Raw genomic sequence first — 16,698 nt, 5'->3', positions numbered from 1 at the left:
TGGGGGAATGGGAGCTAGCTGTTAATATACTTGTACCATTTCTGGTTAATGTTAAAATCCTCTTCCAGGGTTGTATAGCTCTGCTCCAATTCATCATCCAGAAACTAGTCAATGACTATGAAGGCCACTTGCACTCCTGTTATTTTTAGGAAGAATGGTGATATGAGGGCGTGAAAAAACCCCCTAGAAATTTCCTTTAGTATTATTGGAAAGGTGTTTTGATATATTTTAAGTTAAATCTGCTATGACTTCCCATGAAACAAATATTTCAATGGTGATATTGCTGTGAAAACTCATGCCATATCTTATGTATTGGAGATGGGTCCATTCACATTTTTCTCATTAAGCATTTATTAGATGTTTTGCCATATGGCATAGAGATATATAAACATGAAAAAGTCATAGTTTGCTGATATCATAAACGCACAACTTAATAAAGCTCTGATAATGCAATTGTCTCACAATTCTAACCACCAGGACTCAAATCCCATTCCATATTTCACTATCTATGTGACATTACATGAGTTCATTGACTTCCAAAATTCTTATATCACCAAACACAAAGCAGGAGTAGTAATAACATTTAGCTAAGCTCTTAGAGTGATTAACTGAGATCATACACAAATGTTTAACATAAGATGTGGTAAGCCCTCAAAATAATATTTATCTTAATAGTGAGTTAAAAATCCTACAACTTACTTTACTAAAAATATGAATAGAGAAAGGTGTCTAGATAGAACAAGTTGGAGTACAGTAGATGAATCAAAATACCATAAAGATAGGTGTGAACCAACAGGCAGATTTGGGCTGGGCTGTTGGGATGGAAATACAGAATGGTTGGTCTTTCCTTCCAGAGTTCAGTGGAGCAAGTCCAAAAGCAGAAATAGTGGAAACCTCCACCATCCCAGGCAAAGCTTCTAACCATTCTGACCAGATAGAAGAAGGTAGAGTGTGAAGCAGAGCAGGAGACAAGGAAGGTGGATCATAACAGACATTATTTTTAAAGTTTTACATGTACTTAAAGGACTTTAATCCATGAGTGGCAGAGCAGCAGAAGAAACTTGAAGCAGGAAGCCACTCAGCAGACTGTTGTAGTGATGGAAATGAGCAGTAATAAAACCTAGACTTAGGCAACAGCAACGGGAGCACAGAGAAGGGAAGAAACCACAAAGGTACTCAAGAATGAGGGCATGTTCAAGGAACAAGTTACTGGGTGTGAAGACCAAGGCCAGGAGCTATAGAAGGTGGCTCTCCAATTCACGCTTAATGAACAAAACAAAAAACAGAGAATAAGGGAAGATAGAATTTTCAGTCTGGGGAATATAGTTTGAAGTTCTTTGTAAGATTTTCAGGGAGACAATCCAACAGGTATTTGGCTAAAAAGATTTGGCACTCAACATAAAGGATATTAAAGTCATGGAGAACATCCAAGAAATTATTTTATATGTTGAAACATTTGATTTAAGGTCATGTACTAAAACCATTTTTGTTATTATTGTCATTAAAGGTGAGAACACTAGAGGCAGATGTATAGATCTTTTAGAAGATCAGTTTTAGATTTTATTAAAATAAATGACTTACTTTGATGAAGAAACACCCACTCTTAAGGTCTGTTACAACTCAAAGGCTATAATTCTCTTGTCCCAAAACATCACTGTGAATCTGGTCTTGTCTTTTGATCTCATTATACCTGTGGTTTTAAAACCTCCTATGTGGGTGTCTAGAATAAATGCTGAAAATAAAAGTCTATTACCTGTGATGCCATACTACCCAGAGCATGCAGTGATGAGTCCATGGGAAAGAACAACCAAGTAAAGACACTATCTACATTTACCTACTCTGATCCCAATTGGCAGCAAACAGTAGGAGAATCTTCCTGCCGTAGTGGTCACGGTTTTCCAACACTCCAGGGAACCCATCGATCAAAGCCCTCTTAATGCCAGGGTCATCTGCCTTGAAGTTTTTGAACATGTCCAAGTTCAGCTGGCGGTACTGAAAGTACTGGGCCAGGAGTCTGAAGGCATCCGCTTGGTGAAACTTCCTGGCTCGTAGAAATCGCAGGATGAAGGCATCATCAGTACGTAAAAATCCAATGTCAGGCCTGGTGATGATCATGTCCCTGACCTGCTGAATGTCCTGATGCAAAACATCTGGGTTTTCATTGAGTTCCAGGCGCGCTTTCTCTATAGTGTCTGCACTGAGTCCAGCCTGCAAATGTGTCATCTTGGCCAAATCTCTTTCCTGAGTATTTAATTTCTGATGTTTTGGAAGAAGAGAGACTGGTCCCATTCACGTGACAGTATGCTGATAATGTGGCCCATACAGTGGTTTTCCTGCTACAAGACTGCCACTGAAACAGACAAGCACAGGCTCTTCTTTCTGTCCCTGGAAAGCAGCAGGACATTCAGGCCCTAGGTGGTGGTGGCCATCCAAAAGAGAAGCAAAACCGAGGCCATTGCTGACTGAAAAACAAATGCACACAAGAGAAACAGAACAGAGATGATGCAAAGAAAATCTGGGCAAATTATCTGGAGCCTAGATAGAAAAGCAGCACACTAAACTACCTAAAGTAAATGGTAAATAATCCTTTAAGTGGGCTATACGGCCTTTTCACTGACGACTAAAATGCTTAACTTGCAAATATTTGAAATGTTTACAAATGTTTTAGCTACAGTAACTCCTTAACATAATAGTGAATGGCTGCATTATACAACTCTTTCAATAATTACCCTAGGAAACAGTAAAAGGAGAGAAAGATTATTCTCTGTGATAGCATGGTTTATGGGGTTCTTCGGAGCTTTGCTGTGTCAGAGAAGTTATGGCTGCTGTGCAATTTATTGCATCCCATTAGCTTCATTTCTCAAAGAAGTATGTCTCACAAAAATTCCTCTCTTTTTAGTAAGGTATCCATTTGCATCTTAACAATATAAAGGAACAGCTAAGGTCAGTCTTACCTAAGCCCAAGGTTCCTAATTACTCAGAAAAGCCCTCCAATCATGGGATGGGTAGTGAGGCCTGGACAGTAATCAAATTCAATGAACAAGGAGAAACAGGCTCAAATGCACTGCATCTACCAGGAGGCTTGATTAGCTCTCTACCTGGCCCTTTGGGCTTGGAGATTCTTCAGTTGTTAGGAGGTGCTGCTTTACATATGAAAATGACTGAGTGTCTCCATCATCATCTCATGATTTCTCCACCTCAGTGGCAGCCATTACCAAGAGACAGCCATATCCTTAGCAACTTTCTGGCCTTATGTATAAATGCTTTAACTCTCACAAGAGACCTTTTTGGTCTATCCTGTGGTTTCCAAAATCAAAGGAAACACTACAGGTAGTATACTTTGAATCATGCATTTTTTTCTGAGGCTTTCTTAGTGAACAATGTCTGCAGTAAGAGGCAAAATATTTACTCCCAGTTCATCATTATTGGCAATGTTTCATCATGCAAAAATATGTAAAGGACATGATACAACAAAAAATGAGTCCTCTCCTAAGGTTATATAGAACTATACATTTGTGATTCATGATTTGGGCAAAATAATGAATATATTTTCAATGTAATAGAATAATAAAAATAAACTGATTTATGAAATGTTTGCTTTATATAATAATGACATATAGCTCTATGATATGAGAAATAGGAAACTGACTACTACTTTCCAGTCATTTTAAAGACCTACAGTATTGACATTCTTCCTTTGATAGTCTCCCCACATTCTTTCAGAAAGCTTCCTAGTTAGTCTGCTATTTCCCTCCTCCAATTCATCCCTACACCCACTGTGATCTATCTTTGACACACTGTTGAAAGTGCTCTCACCAACCAGAGACAGAGGTATAATTTATTATCTGAACATAGGCTCAAACGAACACTAATAATGATGCTGGATGAGTAAGCATAAGCTGGGACAGTTACAAGCAAATCTCAGCAGATGGTCACCCTACTAGTGAATGGCATTTTTGTTGCTATCTTCAGCAGACAAATTTCAAAAGCCAGTCTGGGTGACCTCTATCAGTATCTGACATTGACTGCTTTATCCTTCTTAGACCACTTACTCATTTCTTCTTTCCTTTCTCTGTCTCCACACATGCTGGTTTGCTTTCGGCATTTTTTCCCCTTTCTTGCTCAGTCTCTCTTTCTGACCTTTCAAATGCAAGAGCTTGCCAAGTTGGTTCCCCACGAGCTGGTCCTCTGCATGCAAACAACTTCAGCTCACAGCTCCATCCTAGTCTCTAGGCCCTACACTCAGTTGCCCACTTGGTAACTCTACAGATATCCCACAGACACTAAAAACTCAGCATTTTCAACACGGAAATAAGCAAATTCCTCTTTCTTGCTTTGCTACTCCACCTCCATCGCTTACTGAATGACATCATCTTCCATGCAGTTTCCCACATTAGAACCTCGAGTCAACTATGATTCTTCCCCCTCCTTCACTACCCACTCCCAGACAATCATTTCCTTAACAGCTCTCAGATCCTCCCAGTTCTCTCCAGCCTCATGCCCCATGATGACTGTCCTTGTTGAGACCATCCCCACTCCTCTGTTTAGTCCTGCACGAGGCCCTCTACCAAGGCCTTTGCCTCCAGCCCATTCTCTGCATTTCATTTTCCTCTGGATACAACTGAAATCTGCTCCTGTCACTCCTTGATTAATATCTATCACTGGCTTTCAGCTGTTATGGGATAAAGCATAAAACTCCATAATGTGATTGCCAAAACCCTTCATTCAGCTGTGCAGTACACTGAGTCATAAAAACCATCTCTTCTCTCTTCCATTTTCATTAGTAAAGTCTGTCTTCACTATCTATAGTTCCTCTTTATTCATCAGGATTCAACCTACAAGTTACTTTCTCCAGGAAACCCATCCTGACAAGACCCCCACATACTCAGCCATACCTGGTTTCATTGACATTTATTTTCTCTTTATTCCCACCCAGTGAAGAAGTGTGTCTCTCAGTTGTCTGTAAATTCCCAATTTGTGCAGCACAAAGAGGACCATCAGTTCTGTGAGCAGAGCAAGGGCTTGTGTCCTCAGAGCTTAGGATGCATCACACACAGTATCAAGGAAAAAAGACCACTGTTTGTATGAGAAAGTGGTTCAACTATGTTTGGATGCCTCTAAGACTGTTTTTCCTTGAATAAAGCCATTCAGCTAACTTTTAATTTCCTCCTTCATCTACAAAGCATTGTCCCATTGGAGAACCTCCCCTAGGCACAATGAATTTCAGATCCTTGTCTTTCTGAAGCATTCTGGGTAATGTTCACAGTTCCAAGCCAAGGAGCACAGAGCTAAGAGCACAAGGCATAGCAGCAGCTCATTCCCTAAAGAAGATTTAAAGCTGCTTGGAGCAAGTTACTCACCTCACAGTTCAGGGAACTCAACAATGTTTATGAGATAAATTACTATGGGTTCAAGGCGAGAGTTGAGGTTGCATTTTTCATGGTCTGCTTCCACACATAGCTATGCCTCCAATCTATAATATCTGAAATAAATTTGCTCCAATCTACATCTTTATTCTGTGCTCAGCATACAGTAGAAGCTTCTGGAGAGAACAGTCCAACCAAGGTCAATGGCTTTTGTGCTTAAGATATGATATATATTTTTCTATCAAAGGCCAATCCTTCACAGCAGAAGTCTGAATAGACTACCATTTAAATAACAACCTTAATAAATGATAGATAAGGCACAAGGAAAGCTGTATGAAGAATGTTTATCATGATGTAGCATTTTCAAGTGACTGTGAAATATTTTGGTCAACTGTTTTGAATTGTGAATGGATTACATTGGACTTGGTGTCATATTCATAAGTGATAGTGGTTTTCTGTCCAGGTGGCATTAATAATAATAATAGCTATAACTTGTTATTTATTGTAGCTCTGCTTATTGTACCTCAGACTCTCATATACTCTCTTTTATATAATATGGTACTTAATCTTTAGAACAATTACACAAACTGGGTGGAAAGTGAGGCACAAAGAAATTAAATGATTTGCTCAAGAGAACACAAGTACAAAGAGGCAGAAAATAGATGGAAATCCAAGTAGTTTAATCTGAACTATGCTTTTTGACTAGCATGCTGTTATGTGCAAGTCATCTTTTCTTCAGAACGTCCATCTACTTCCCCTATCCCTTTTCCAGACCGAGCCTTCTATGAGTCAAAATCTGCTTATGACTAAGGAGATTTTCTTAAGCAGCCTAGTACTGTACCTTACAGATGTCCCTACCTAATATGTCATCCTCTTTTTTTCACTGGAAGATATTTGGAGCTTTTTATGAAGTATGCTTGCCCTGCTGTCACCAATATTTTGCTCTTCCTCTATGTATTTTCCTTTAGAAAAATGATAGATCAAAGACCATGCTATTACCTCTGAAGGACTGACCCTTTGCCATGCCTGGCAGAATGCCAAGCACACATCAACTGTAAATTGTTCTTGGTAACCAGGAAGGGCTCTGTATGCAAGTATAGATATCTTTCCCCTTTGACAAGTTTCTGCATCTTGAGACAATAAAGAGAACTCAGGAGTCATTTGAGGAGGTAGAGAATTCCTATACTTCTAATGTTCTAATGAGCTAGAAACTTAAGTTGGGAATTTTTTGTATAAAGGGGAAGAAAAGGGAGTCTCTGTGGTATGATATTCCAATCAATGTCATCTATAAATTCTGGATACATCCTTCATCTCAGGTATCCATTGGTAAAAAAAAAACCTATTCATACAAAATTAAATCTTAATAAAGTGTATTTATTAATATCTTCCATAGTTTTCATCTTTATGAATCAAGGGATCTAAGCATAAAAACATCCATAGGAATTATAACATAACTTACTTTGGCTTTTCACCTATGAGCCTCATTTATCATCTCAGAAACCCATATTGAATATTAAGGAAAAAAATCAAAATACTAGCAATGTCTTCTCTAAAAATGCACAGGTGTCTGTCTATATCACTCAAAAAATTTTACATCTCTGATTTTCTTTCTTTATTACAACAATCCTTCAATAAATAGAAAAAGATAATAGAAAATGATAAAGTAAAATCATGTGGAAGAAGACAAGCAAAAGTGCTTGTGAAATGAGATGATCCATCTTACATTAACTGTAATATTCTTGTTAATATCATAATTATGTTGTCTCCAGATAAACAAAAGATATTGAAATGCATAATAGCTAAGGGACTGGCTTAAAGTCAGATAATGAGCTGGCATTAGAGTTGGAAAAGAAACAAATATTTGTTGAGTACTTGTTATGTGTCAAGGGCTTTTATGTTATATTATCTAATTTCCACAGCAGTCTTTAAAACTAGGTTATTACTTATTAGATGAAAGGAAAGATTTCCAATGATTAAAGCATATGAGGAAGAACAAAGATTTTCACCCCAAAACTACCTTGCCATTGTTTGTACATGAGCAACCTGCCTCATTGTGCAGGTACCTTCTCTACCGACACACTTGGGGACCAGTGCCCTCCTACTTATTAACTCACACAGCAGGCATGAAACTTGGGAAAGAAAAGGAATATTGTTGTCATAATCAGAAAGATAAAATCGACACACCTCACTGGCTGTGGTGTTCACACCTGTAATCCCAGCATTTGGAAGATTGAGGCATCAGTTCTATGAGCTCCAGATCATTCTATACTACACTGTATGGCCTTGTCTCAGAACAAAACAAAAAAATGATAAAAATCTAACTCTTATTTGAAATATACAAGTGTCAGTAATTAATAAACAATATTTCAAATTAGTATGACTTTTTGTTGCACTTTCCAGTACACAGAATAATTTCAGGTACATGTAAATCTAAATTAATACACATAAAATGAGTAACTGTGCCTGTATTTGTATTGTGTGTTTCTTTTATAAGAAAAAGATTAAGGGGATGCAGAGATGGCTCAGCTGTTAAAGGCGATTGCTTGAAAACCCTTACAGCCTGGGTTTGATTCCCAGTACCCATGTAAAGCCAGATGCACAAAGTGGGGCATGCATCTGGAGTTCATTTGCAATGGCAAGAGGCCCTGGTATGCCCATTCTCATTCTCCCTGTCTCTCTCTTTCTCCATCCTTGCAAATAAGTAAATAATATTTAAGAAAGTAAATAATATTTAAAAAGAAAACGATGAGGAATGATTCCCCATGATAAGCTCTAACGATCTACTTCATCCATCAGCACAAATTCTAAATATATGTTGAAGTAGGTTACCTCTTATAGCTCTTCATTTTTCTAAAACCTAACGTCAACTATTAAACTGAGTCCATATTTTCACTTAGGAATGTCCCAAGAAATTTTTACATTTGCTTTTGTTCTTGTGTGATTTTCTTCTGTCTTGTTTTCTTTCATTTTGTTTTTGGAGCTATGGTCTCACTTTGTTATCCCAGGCTGGCCTCTGACTAACAATCCTCCTGTCCCAACCTCCCAAGCACTGGTATTATGGGAATGCATCATCACAGACAGCTCAAACAAAATTTTTATACTAAGTGAAATAAAAGTAGATATTGGTATGTTTAGACCAAAGCTGTAATATTTGAAATTTTCCTAAACAGTAATAGATTCCCTTACTACAAGTAAAATCTACATGTAAAACTCAGAGGTTGTTGATTACACATACTGTGGTGCTGGCCAGAAAGGATTCTGTTTTCAACTGATGAGCTTTTATGCCGACATTGTGGTTTGTAGAACTTCTCTATGAGTATTGACAAAGAAGCCTAGGTTCTCTCAATAACAAAGTGGCCCTCAGTGCATTGGATTTCCTTCAGATGTTTGACAACTTGAATGGATGAGCTATGTATACCAGAGGCAGGGAGAGAAGTCTGGAAGAATGGAGGGTAGACCTTTAATCACCGGAAAATCTAGTGTGATCAGAATTTAGCCCTGGCTCACAGTCAGCACTCCATCACCTTTAGCTCATCCCTAGCCCAGGTTTGTTCTTGCCCCATAAATATTCATTGTGTAAACTCCCTTGGCTCCTGTTAAAATAGCAACCAAGCATACTGTCATCTACTTCCATTTGTTCCCACTCTAAAGAAAGGTTAAAAGTGTACTGGAATGACTTCTATCAATACAGAGACACTGAGAACTTTCTACCCCAAATAGATGTCATATTGTAATTAAAATAGACTGGGCTTCAGATGTAGTGGGACTGTTAAAGGAGTGGGTTCTGAGTTCCTGTACCAGTTAGAGCTCTCATATAGTTTCAGTTTGCTGTGAAGCAAGCAATGCAAGGAGTTGAAGGGAAAGCCATGTTGGAGAAAAAAATCTTGGGACTTTTTTTTGCCTCCCTAATGTACGATGTAAAAACAAGTCTTTAGCTTAATTTAAGTTGTATTTATATATGTATATAATTATATACCATACATATATATATATATATATATATATATATATATATATATATATATATCCAACAGAATGGCCTTTTTCATGTGTGTGTGAGAGAGAATTGGTGTACCAGGGCCTCGAGCCACTGAAATTGAATGCCAGACATGTGTGCCACCTTGTACAAATGTGCAACTTTGTGTGCTTGTATCACTTTGTGCTTCTGGCTTATGTGGGACTGCAGAGTTGATCACTGGTCCTTAGGCTTTGCAAGCAAGTGTCTTAACCAATAAGACATCTCTCCAGCAATAATTAATATATTTTAAAGAAAAATAATCTACAAGGGAAAAGTCATAGAGACATGGAAAAAGTTATTACATTGTCCCCATAAGTCCTGAGCAATGGGCACTACAATGTTCAAAACAGATTAATTGTGCTTCTTAGGCATGCTGGCTTTGAGGAAGGGAGAAATACTTGACTCTTTTGTCCTCAAAGGAGGAAGGTATTTCCTCAGAATAGGGAGAATTTTTTTTGAGACTAACAATCTATTGGTATGTGAGAAAGACAAGGCTCCCAAAATGGCCAGTAAAGCCCCTTTTTCTCTCTGTTGTTTTGTTTGTTTGTTTGTTGTTTTTCTTTTTTTTTTTCAGTATGTCTATGTAACCAGAACTCCTCTTTTGGATGTCATTGGGCCAAAAGTGACAGCAATAGGAATAAGACTTAAGAAAGCCACCTGGCCAAAGGGACAGAAAGAATGTCAGAGCAGGAAGGATGATAATTGTGGAATGCTTTCTTCTGTATGCCACAAATCTGCTACACTCGTGGACTCACAGCAAGGGGATGGTCTCCTGTATAAGAATGAGCCTGTCAATATCTCGTCATGGATGCAGGAGAAGTCCACAGTGATTGCTGGGAGAAAGTCATATCCTTTAGGAGGGTAGACACCAGAGCATTACTTGTTTTTTAGTAAAGACCCTCCCACCCAGGACTATGCACGTGATTCTAATTTAAATCCGTGGATTCAAATAGACCAGGCACAGAGGTAGAATGGGGATCTGGTGGGTGAGGAAGGGTTTTGGTGGGAAACTATGGGGAAGAAACAGCACAAGTGTGCAAGGATCGAAATGCATTATATACATACATGAAATTGTCAAAAAAGAAAAAAAAGAAGATAGTAAGCTTCCTGACAAAGGCAGGCTGGAGCAGACTACCTGTGGGTATGGTGTGAGGGAAGGCAAAGCCTGCACAACTTTATGCTCAGTTGGATATGTGATTTTGGAGCTCTTAGCACCTCAGAAGTTGGGATGGCTTTGAGTTTGGTCAAGAATTGGTACTTCCTTACTAATCATACATAAAGGTAGAAAAATTAAATAAGAGGGAAACTTGTACTTGCCTTCTCAAGGGTGGTACATGGGTTATGTTAAATGAAATAAGCCAGGTACAGAAAGGCAGAAACCATATTCTTGTTGATATGTTGGAGCTAAAAAGTTGATTTTATCTAATAATAGCTAATATAGGCAGGGAAGGGGAGGAGGAAAGGACAGTAGAGAGAAGGTAGACAAGTACCAAAATACAACCAGATGGATACATTACAAGCTCCAGTGTTCTATAATACAGCAGGGCAACTAGTTCATAATCATCAGATACCTCAAAATAGAGCACTTTGAAGGTTCCTGTGATGGTTTCAAGGGCATAGATTCACCCTGAAGAATTATCTTGATTAGGTTAATTGAGATAGGAAGATCCGCCTTAAGTGTAGATGGTGGTACCATTTCATGGGCTGGGGTCCTAGATGATATAAAAAGCAAAGCACCAGCATTCATTGCTCTCTGCTTCCTCAGTATAGGCTGAATATGACCAGTTTCCTCAAGCTCTTGCTATGACGCCTTCCTGCCATGATGGTCTGTAACTTGGAACTGTAAGCTGAAATAAACCTTTCCTCCCTTAAAATTGATTATTATCAGGTACTTTGTCCTAGAAATGAGAAGGTAACTAAAACAGATCTCAAAACAAAGAAATGCTCGTTAAACCCTATTTTATCAGTACATATTATATATGTGTATTTGATTCTTACACTGCATCTCACAAATTTGTATACTGATTAGGTGTCAATGAACTTTTATAAAAGGTGATCCATGGCTGAGCAGCACCTTCAGAGCCTAGGAGGTCACGAGGAATAAATACTACCAAGACCTACCCAGACCCAGTGAATGAATAATGGAGTTCCAAGTCAGTTTGATGCAAATCAGCATCTCAGAAGTGCTGGGCTAGATTACTAGTAATAACCCAAAATGCTTAGAAGGTAGATGAATTGTCCCTGAAGCCCAGCTCACCATATCTGTGGACAGCAGTGCTACATTGCTCAATAGGAAGGGCAGAGTGCTCATTCTCTATGGGCACCAGCACTCCTGACCCATTAAGTGCTCTCGCAATGCTTACATGCTACATAGAAACCAAAAGAAGGAGGAAGGGAGGGAAGGAGGAAAGGAAGAAAGTGAGGAAAGGGGGACAGAAAGGAAGATGAAAGAAGGAAAGAAAAAAGGGAAATGAGGAAAACTTCATATTTTACTTGTTTTATTTTGATCACACTTCAAGTACACTTGCTTTTCTCCTACTTCTTCCAAATTTAAAAACCAAAACACATTAAGCAACCTATCCATGTGATGCACATGAAGGTGTGGAACTTTACATAAGACATTGGAACAATAATCTGAGCTGAATTGAGGGACGCTATTTTAAGGAGCAGGGATGGAAAGAATGTGGTTGTTTGAATGCAAATGCCCCTCTTGCACTCATGTGTTTGAGTACTTGATTCCCAGCTAGTGGTGTTGTGCCAGAAGGTTGCGGAACCTTTAGCAGGTGGTGCCTTGTTGGTGGAAGTGGGTAACTGAAGACCGGGGGGCTTAAGGTTCTGTGGTCTAGTCCCACTTGTGGTTTATTCTCTGCTTTCTGCCTATCAATGTAATGCTTGCTTTCTGCTCCTGCCTGACATGCCTTCCCTGCCAACATGAAGCTTTCCCTCTAATCTATATGCTGAATTCATCCCTTTCTAGAAGTTGTCTTAACTAGGTAATTCTTCACAGCAACGAAAAAGTAACTGATATGGAATGGGAGTGTCCAGATATCTTTCACAATATTCAAGAACTGAAAATTTTGCTGAAAGTGTCCAGAGCAGAAGTGCACATCATGTCAAATACCTGTGGGGAAAGTCTTTCTGTCTCCAATGTCAAGAAGAAGAAATGTCCAAAAAACCCTGCTGTAGAGAAGGTGCATAAAGATAACTATTTCAGGACACCATGACCCAAAGAGACATGATGTGAGACATTAAGACACAGAAGAGGTAGGAACAATCATTGTCTTGATATGTGAAAAGTCCTTCTTATTTTTTATAAATTTTTACTTATTTATATGAGAGAAAGAGAGAGACAGAAAGACAAAGAGGAAGAGGGAGAGAGAGAGAGAGAGAGATGGGCATATTAGGGCCCGTAGCCAGTGCAAACAAACTCCAGATACATGTGTCACCTACTGCATCTGGCTTAAGTGGGTCCTAAGGAATGGAACCTGGGTCCTTTGGCTTTGCATGCAAGTACCTTAATCACTAAGCCATCTCTCCAGCCCTGTGTAGGGTCTTTTATGCAGCAGATGAGGTTTGACTGGCTGATTTATGCATCCATGGTGAACCTTCTAGAAGAATCAAAACTTGCTTTGAGTTAAGAAAAACTTGGATTAGAAATTAAGCCAAATTGCTTTTGAGAAAGATAATACATTTGGGGCTGACATTAAAGGTTACAGACTTGTATTCACACTGTGGACCTTTTCTTAAAACGTCATCCCAGTAACAGTAGATATGATGAATAATGATCAAAACTATGACTGTGTGAGAAGGACATAAAGGAAGAAAAGACTTATCTTTGTAACACCGAGATAATTTCTGGCCTGGTGGTACATACATTGCTTCCCATCTTATATGCCCACTCTGCTCATCCCTCCTGTGTTCAAATCATGTGTCACAGCAACAGAAAAGATCAAAGTCAGTCAAAATACACTGAGGAAAGAGCTTTCCTACAAGGGAGTTTGCAAAATCCAAGACAGACTTCTCTGGAGTATTGGGGGGGTGGGGGACGGTGTCTCTGTTGCCAGGCCTGTAAGATATGACAAGACATGAATAATTCTGAGTTCAAGATCACATGTTTGGGAAATACAGGGCGTTTTAGCATTGTGTTATGATTCTAAAATGTTACACTCTTCCATGAGCACATCTACAAAAGGGTAGAGAAGGCACACTGATTAAACAATATTTTCTGCCCACTATTTTCTATTTTTCTATTATCTATTTTCCAAATGAGAAAGTTCTGCTATGAGAAATATGAAAAAATGAAATAGTCTTGACTAGAAAAAATAAATGAGGCACCCAAGATAGTGGACCTCTATAAAAATTAATAAGCTCAGCACAGTATTTCAGCCAGGAAAAAGCAAAGCTACAGAGACAGATGCCTGTAAATCATACTGAAGCAGCATTGTTTGGAAATTTCTCCAGCCTCAGGAAATTGCATTAAGCCAAGGAAGACAGCAGGTCTGGAGACCTGGACTCCTGGCCTGTGTTTCTGGTGAAGCAGACAGAATTGGCAACATGTACACTTTTAAGTTGTCAGGGATAAACTATTCTTTATACATAGGTAAGGAGGTTTTTAGAATCTCCTTGTTCAGGCACTTAAGTAGCTTGTTTGCTGTGCATATAAACAGCAGATGGATGATAAAGTGTCTTCTTTACAACGTGCTTCACCAGGTATTTTCATTAATCCTCTTGGTTTCAGTTCAAAAGTAAGTGAACTTAAGCAGCACATGGAATGATCTTTAAGTTCATATAATTAGCATCAGTAAGTAAACTATGGGTGTTACCATTCCTCATTTGTAAAGATTACTATGTATAAATTCTGCCTCAAAGCTTCTCCCAGAAAATACTTGTCTGTGAGTCTCTTTACAGTGGGTTATGCCTCTTAAAGATAAGTAAAAAAAAAAAAAATTGCTTCATGGTCTCTTTTTCAAGAATCAAAATAAATGTACAGGGGCAATTTTTAAATGAAGCTTTTCTGTGCCTGGGTTCAGATTTCCCTGTTACATGTGACTTGACTGCATTTCTGATTAAAAACAACACATTTTAATTAACATAGTGATTTTATGAAAAACAACTTGCCAAAAACCCATGATACTTTGCAGTTCAGTGAAAATTAATTAAATGAGCATCCACCAGCATTTTTGTTTATGATAGGTGCAGGCAATTATTTTCTGATATTTTTTAGCACTTGTAAACAGTTCTGGCTAAATCAACTAGGTTCCATAACTTAGACTCAGACCATGAGGTCCAAATTAATCAGAGATTTCAAAGATGCTCCAACTTCCCTTCAGTTGAAATAGAAAATGATCACCCTCTGAGAGCAGAGGCTGGCAAACCACAGTTACATAAAATGCCTTTTCAATTTTTGCACTCTATTACCCTTCACTATTATAGGAAAATGGTGTTATCATCTGATTACTGAGAAAGCACACAAAATCTCGCCTTGTAGATCGGAGGCAACCCTTGACTCATGATGAACAAAGCCATGCTGTCTGGTCTGAATATCTTAACCACCTTGGCCACTTGGACAAGGGATCTATCCATTCTGCTTTCAAGAGAGGTTTGAGATTGGAAAATGAAGTAAGTAGACAAGAAGAGACATTTGAACAATTTCCCAGTGAAAGCCCTGTTTGTTACGTTAACATCACTATCCTTTTAATTTTCACTGTGACCATGGTAAACCTTTGAAGTCTTCATTTTACTAAAGATTTCAGCCCCCAAAACTTAATCCCAGAGTTTCTCCTGTCAATGTTTAGGGAGGAAAACAGACAAGTGGGGTGCATGACTCATCCACCACCCCCACCCTGCTTCCTGGTGATTCTCCATTGGAAAATCAGAAGCATGGGCTAAGCTAACATTTCTCTTTCTGGAATCACACTACGCCTCAGGCCATGTTAATTTCCTGAACTAAACAGTCCCTAATCTGCTGAAAGGCAGCTGGCTAACTGCTGGTGTCTGGCAAGTCCCCATCTGTCCCCGTACTGGGGTCTCTCCGTGCTGCCTACACTTTCCATTTCCCTCAAGCAGGCGCCTCTCTTTGTTTTCAGGGGTTCCTTCACCAGAACTTTCCTTGCTACGTCTGTGAACTTGAAAGCTCTTTCCTCTACCCAGCGGACCTCGGGCTTTGTCTAAGTGACCAGACACAGTTGTGTGTACTGTAGTTACCGCGCGCGGGTGATGGTGGAGATGGAGACGGCGATGGTGAAGATGGATTGCTGATGGTGTGGGGAGCGCAGGCCGGGAGAGGGCAGGAGGATGGCCCGCCAAGCGAGGGATGGGACCGGAGGGATTGCAGATGGGAGCTGTCCACGCGCCCTAGTGCTGAAACGCCGCAGCCATGTCCTCGCCAGAGCGGGGACAGGCGGGGAGGTGCTGAGAACACAGAAGGAAGGGGGGAAAAAAGGCAACAAATACCTTCACACAGCAGTCCCGGCTTGCTTTGGGAACGTGTTTCTGCAGGTGTCCTCCCGGCTGAACTGGGTGGGTGAGATCCCCTATCCTGGCTGTTGGAGCTCAGATTTCTCTAGAAAGCTGTGAATGGGAGCCCAGGCAGCACGGGGCTGGGATTTTGGTAGGAGGCGTGTGCGCCGGAGACTCTGTCCTTCTATACCAAGCCTGGCTTTCCCCTGGGTCCTAAATGCCTCCTCACGGTAGCTCATCCCCATTCAGGCAATCCTGTACCTGGAATTGTTGCAATTTGTTAACATCTGGCACAAAAAGTAACAGATCTATCATCCCACACACAATGTTTAAAAACAGACTATTTTAAATAGATTAATGCAGGCTCCCAAACAAACTAATGTCTATGTGAGCAAATTTGACACATTGGAAGGTGCATAGTGAAAGGCGCATAAATCAATAGACAAACAGGATTTATTAACAAATGGTATTAAGAAAATGAGCTATTGGAAAAGGCCCTAGTAAAAATCCATATTACCAAAAGAAATACACATACATGAAATCATTCTTAAAAAAACATCAAAGACATTTAGAAAATAAGCAAAAGAATATGTGTTTTACTAATGTCAGGGGGTGAAATGTCTTTTAACTGAAAGTGAGATAAAAGAAATCACAAGAAAAAGATAAGTGAGATAAGTGCATAAACATACATCTCAATGTCAAAACACAAATATGAATTACTACTTGAAAAATATTCTAACAAAAACTGTGCTTCATACCTGAATATCTTCTTAACCAAAAGAAAGATACTAACAATCACAGAGAAGAAAGGATAACAGGAAAATGACAAAGAATTCATAAAACAAAGAGAAAGAC

At 39.2% G+C, this 16,698-nt stretch overlaps 1 protein-coding gene across 1 annotated transcript in view; it reads right to left on the bottom strand.

Annotated features, from left to right (window-relative positions):
* The window catches only part of Clvs1 (clavesin 1), a 191,577-nt gene extending 175,565 nt beyond the window's left edge, over window positions 1-16,012 (bottom strand). Inside the window, exons 1-2 of the mRNA XM_004653329.2 lie at window positions 15,838-16,012; window positions 1,835-2,462 (exon numbers count right to left, since the gene is read on the bottom strand). Of these exons, the coding sequence (XP_004653386.1) occupies window positions 1,835-2,289 (455 nt within the window). The 5' untranslated portion in view covers window positions 2,290-2,462; window positions 15,838-16,012. The remainder of the gene's footprint in view (window positions 1-1,834; window positions 2,463-15,837) is intronic.
* Window positions 16,013-16,698: the final 686 nt, after the last annotated feature.

Source organism: Jaculus jaculus, chromosome 2, assembly GCF_020740685.1.
Source record: "Jaculus jaculus isolate mJacJac1 chromosome 2, mJacJac1.mat.Y.cur, whole genome shotgun sequence".
NCBI classification, from domain to species: Eukaryota; Metazoa; Chordata; class Mammalia; order Rodentia; family Dipodidae; genus Jaculus; species Jaculus jaculus.
The sequence above is the reverse complement of the archived record's forward strand: the minus strand, read 5'-3'. Positions and strand labels throughout refer to the sequence as shown.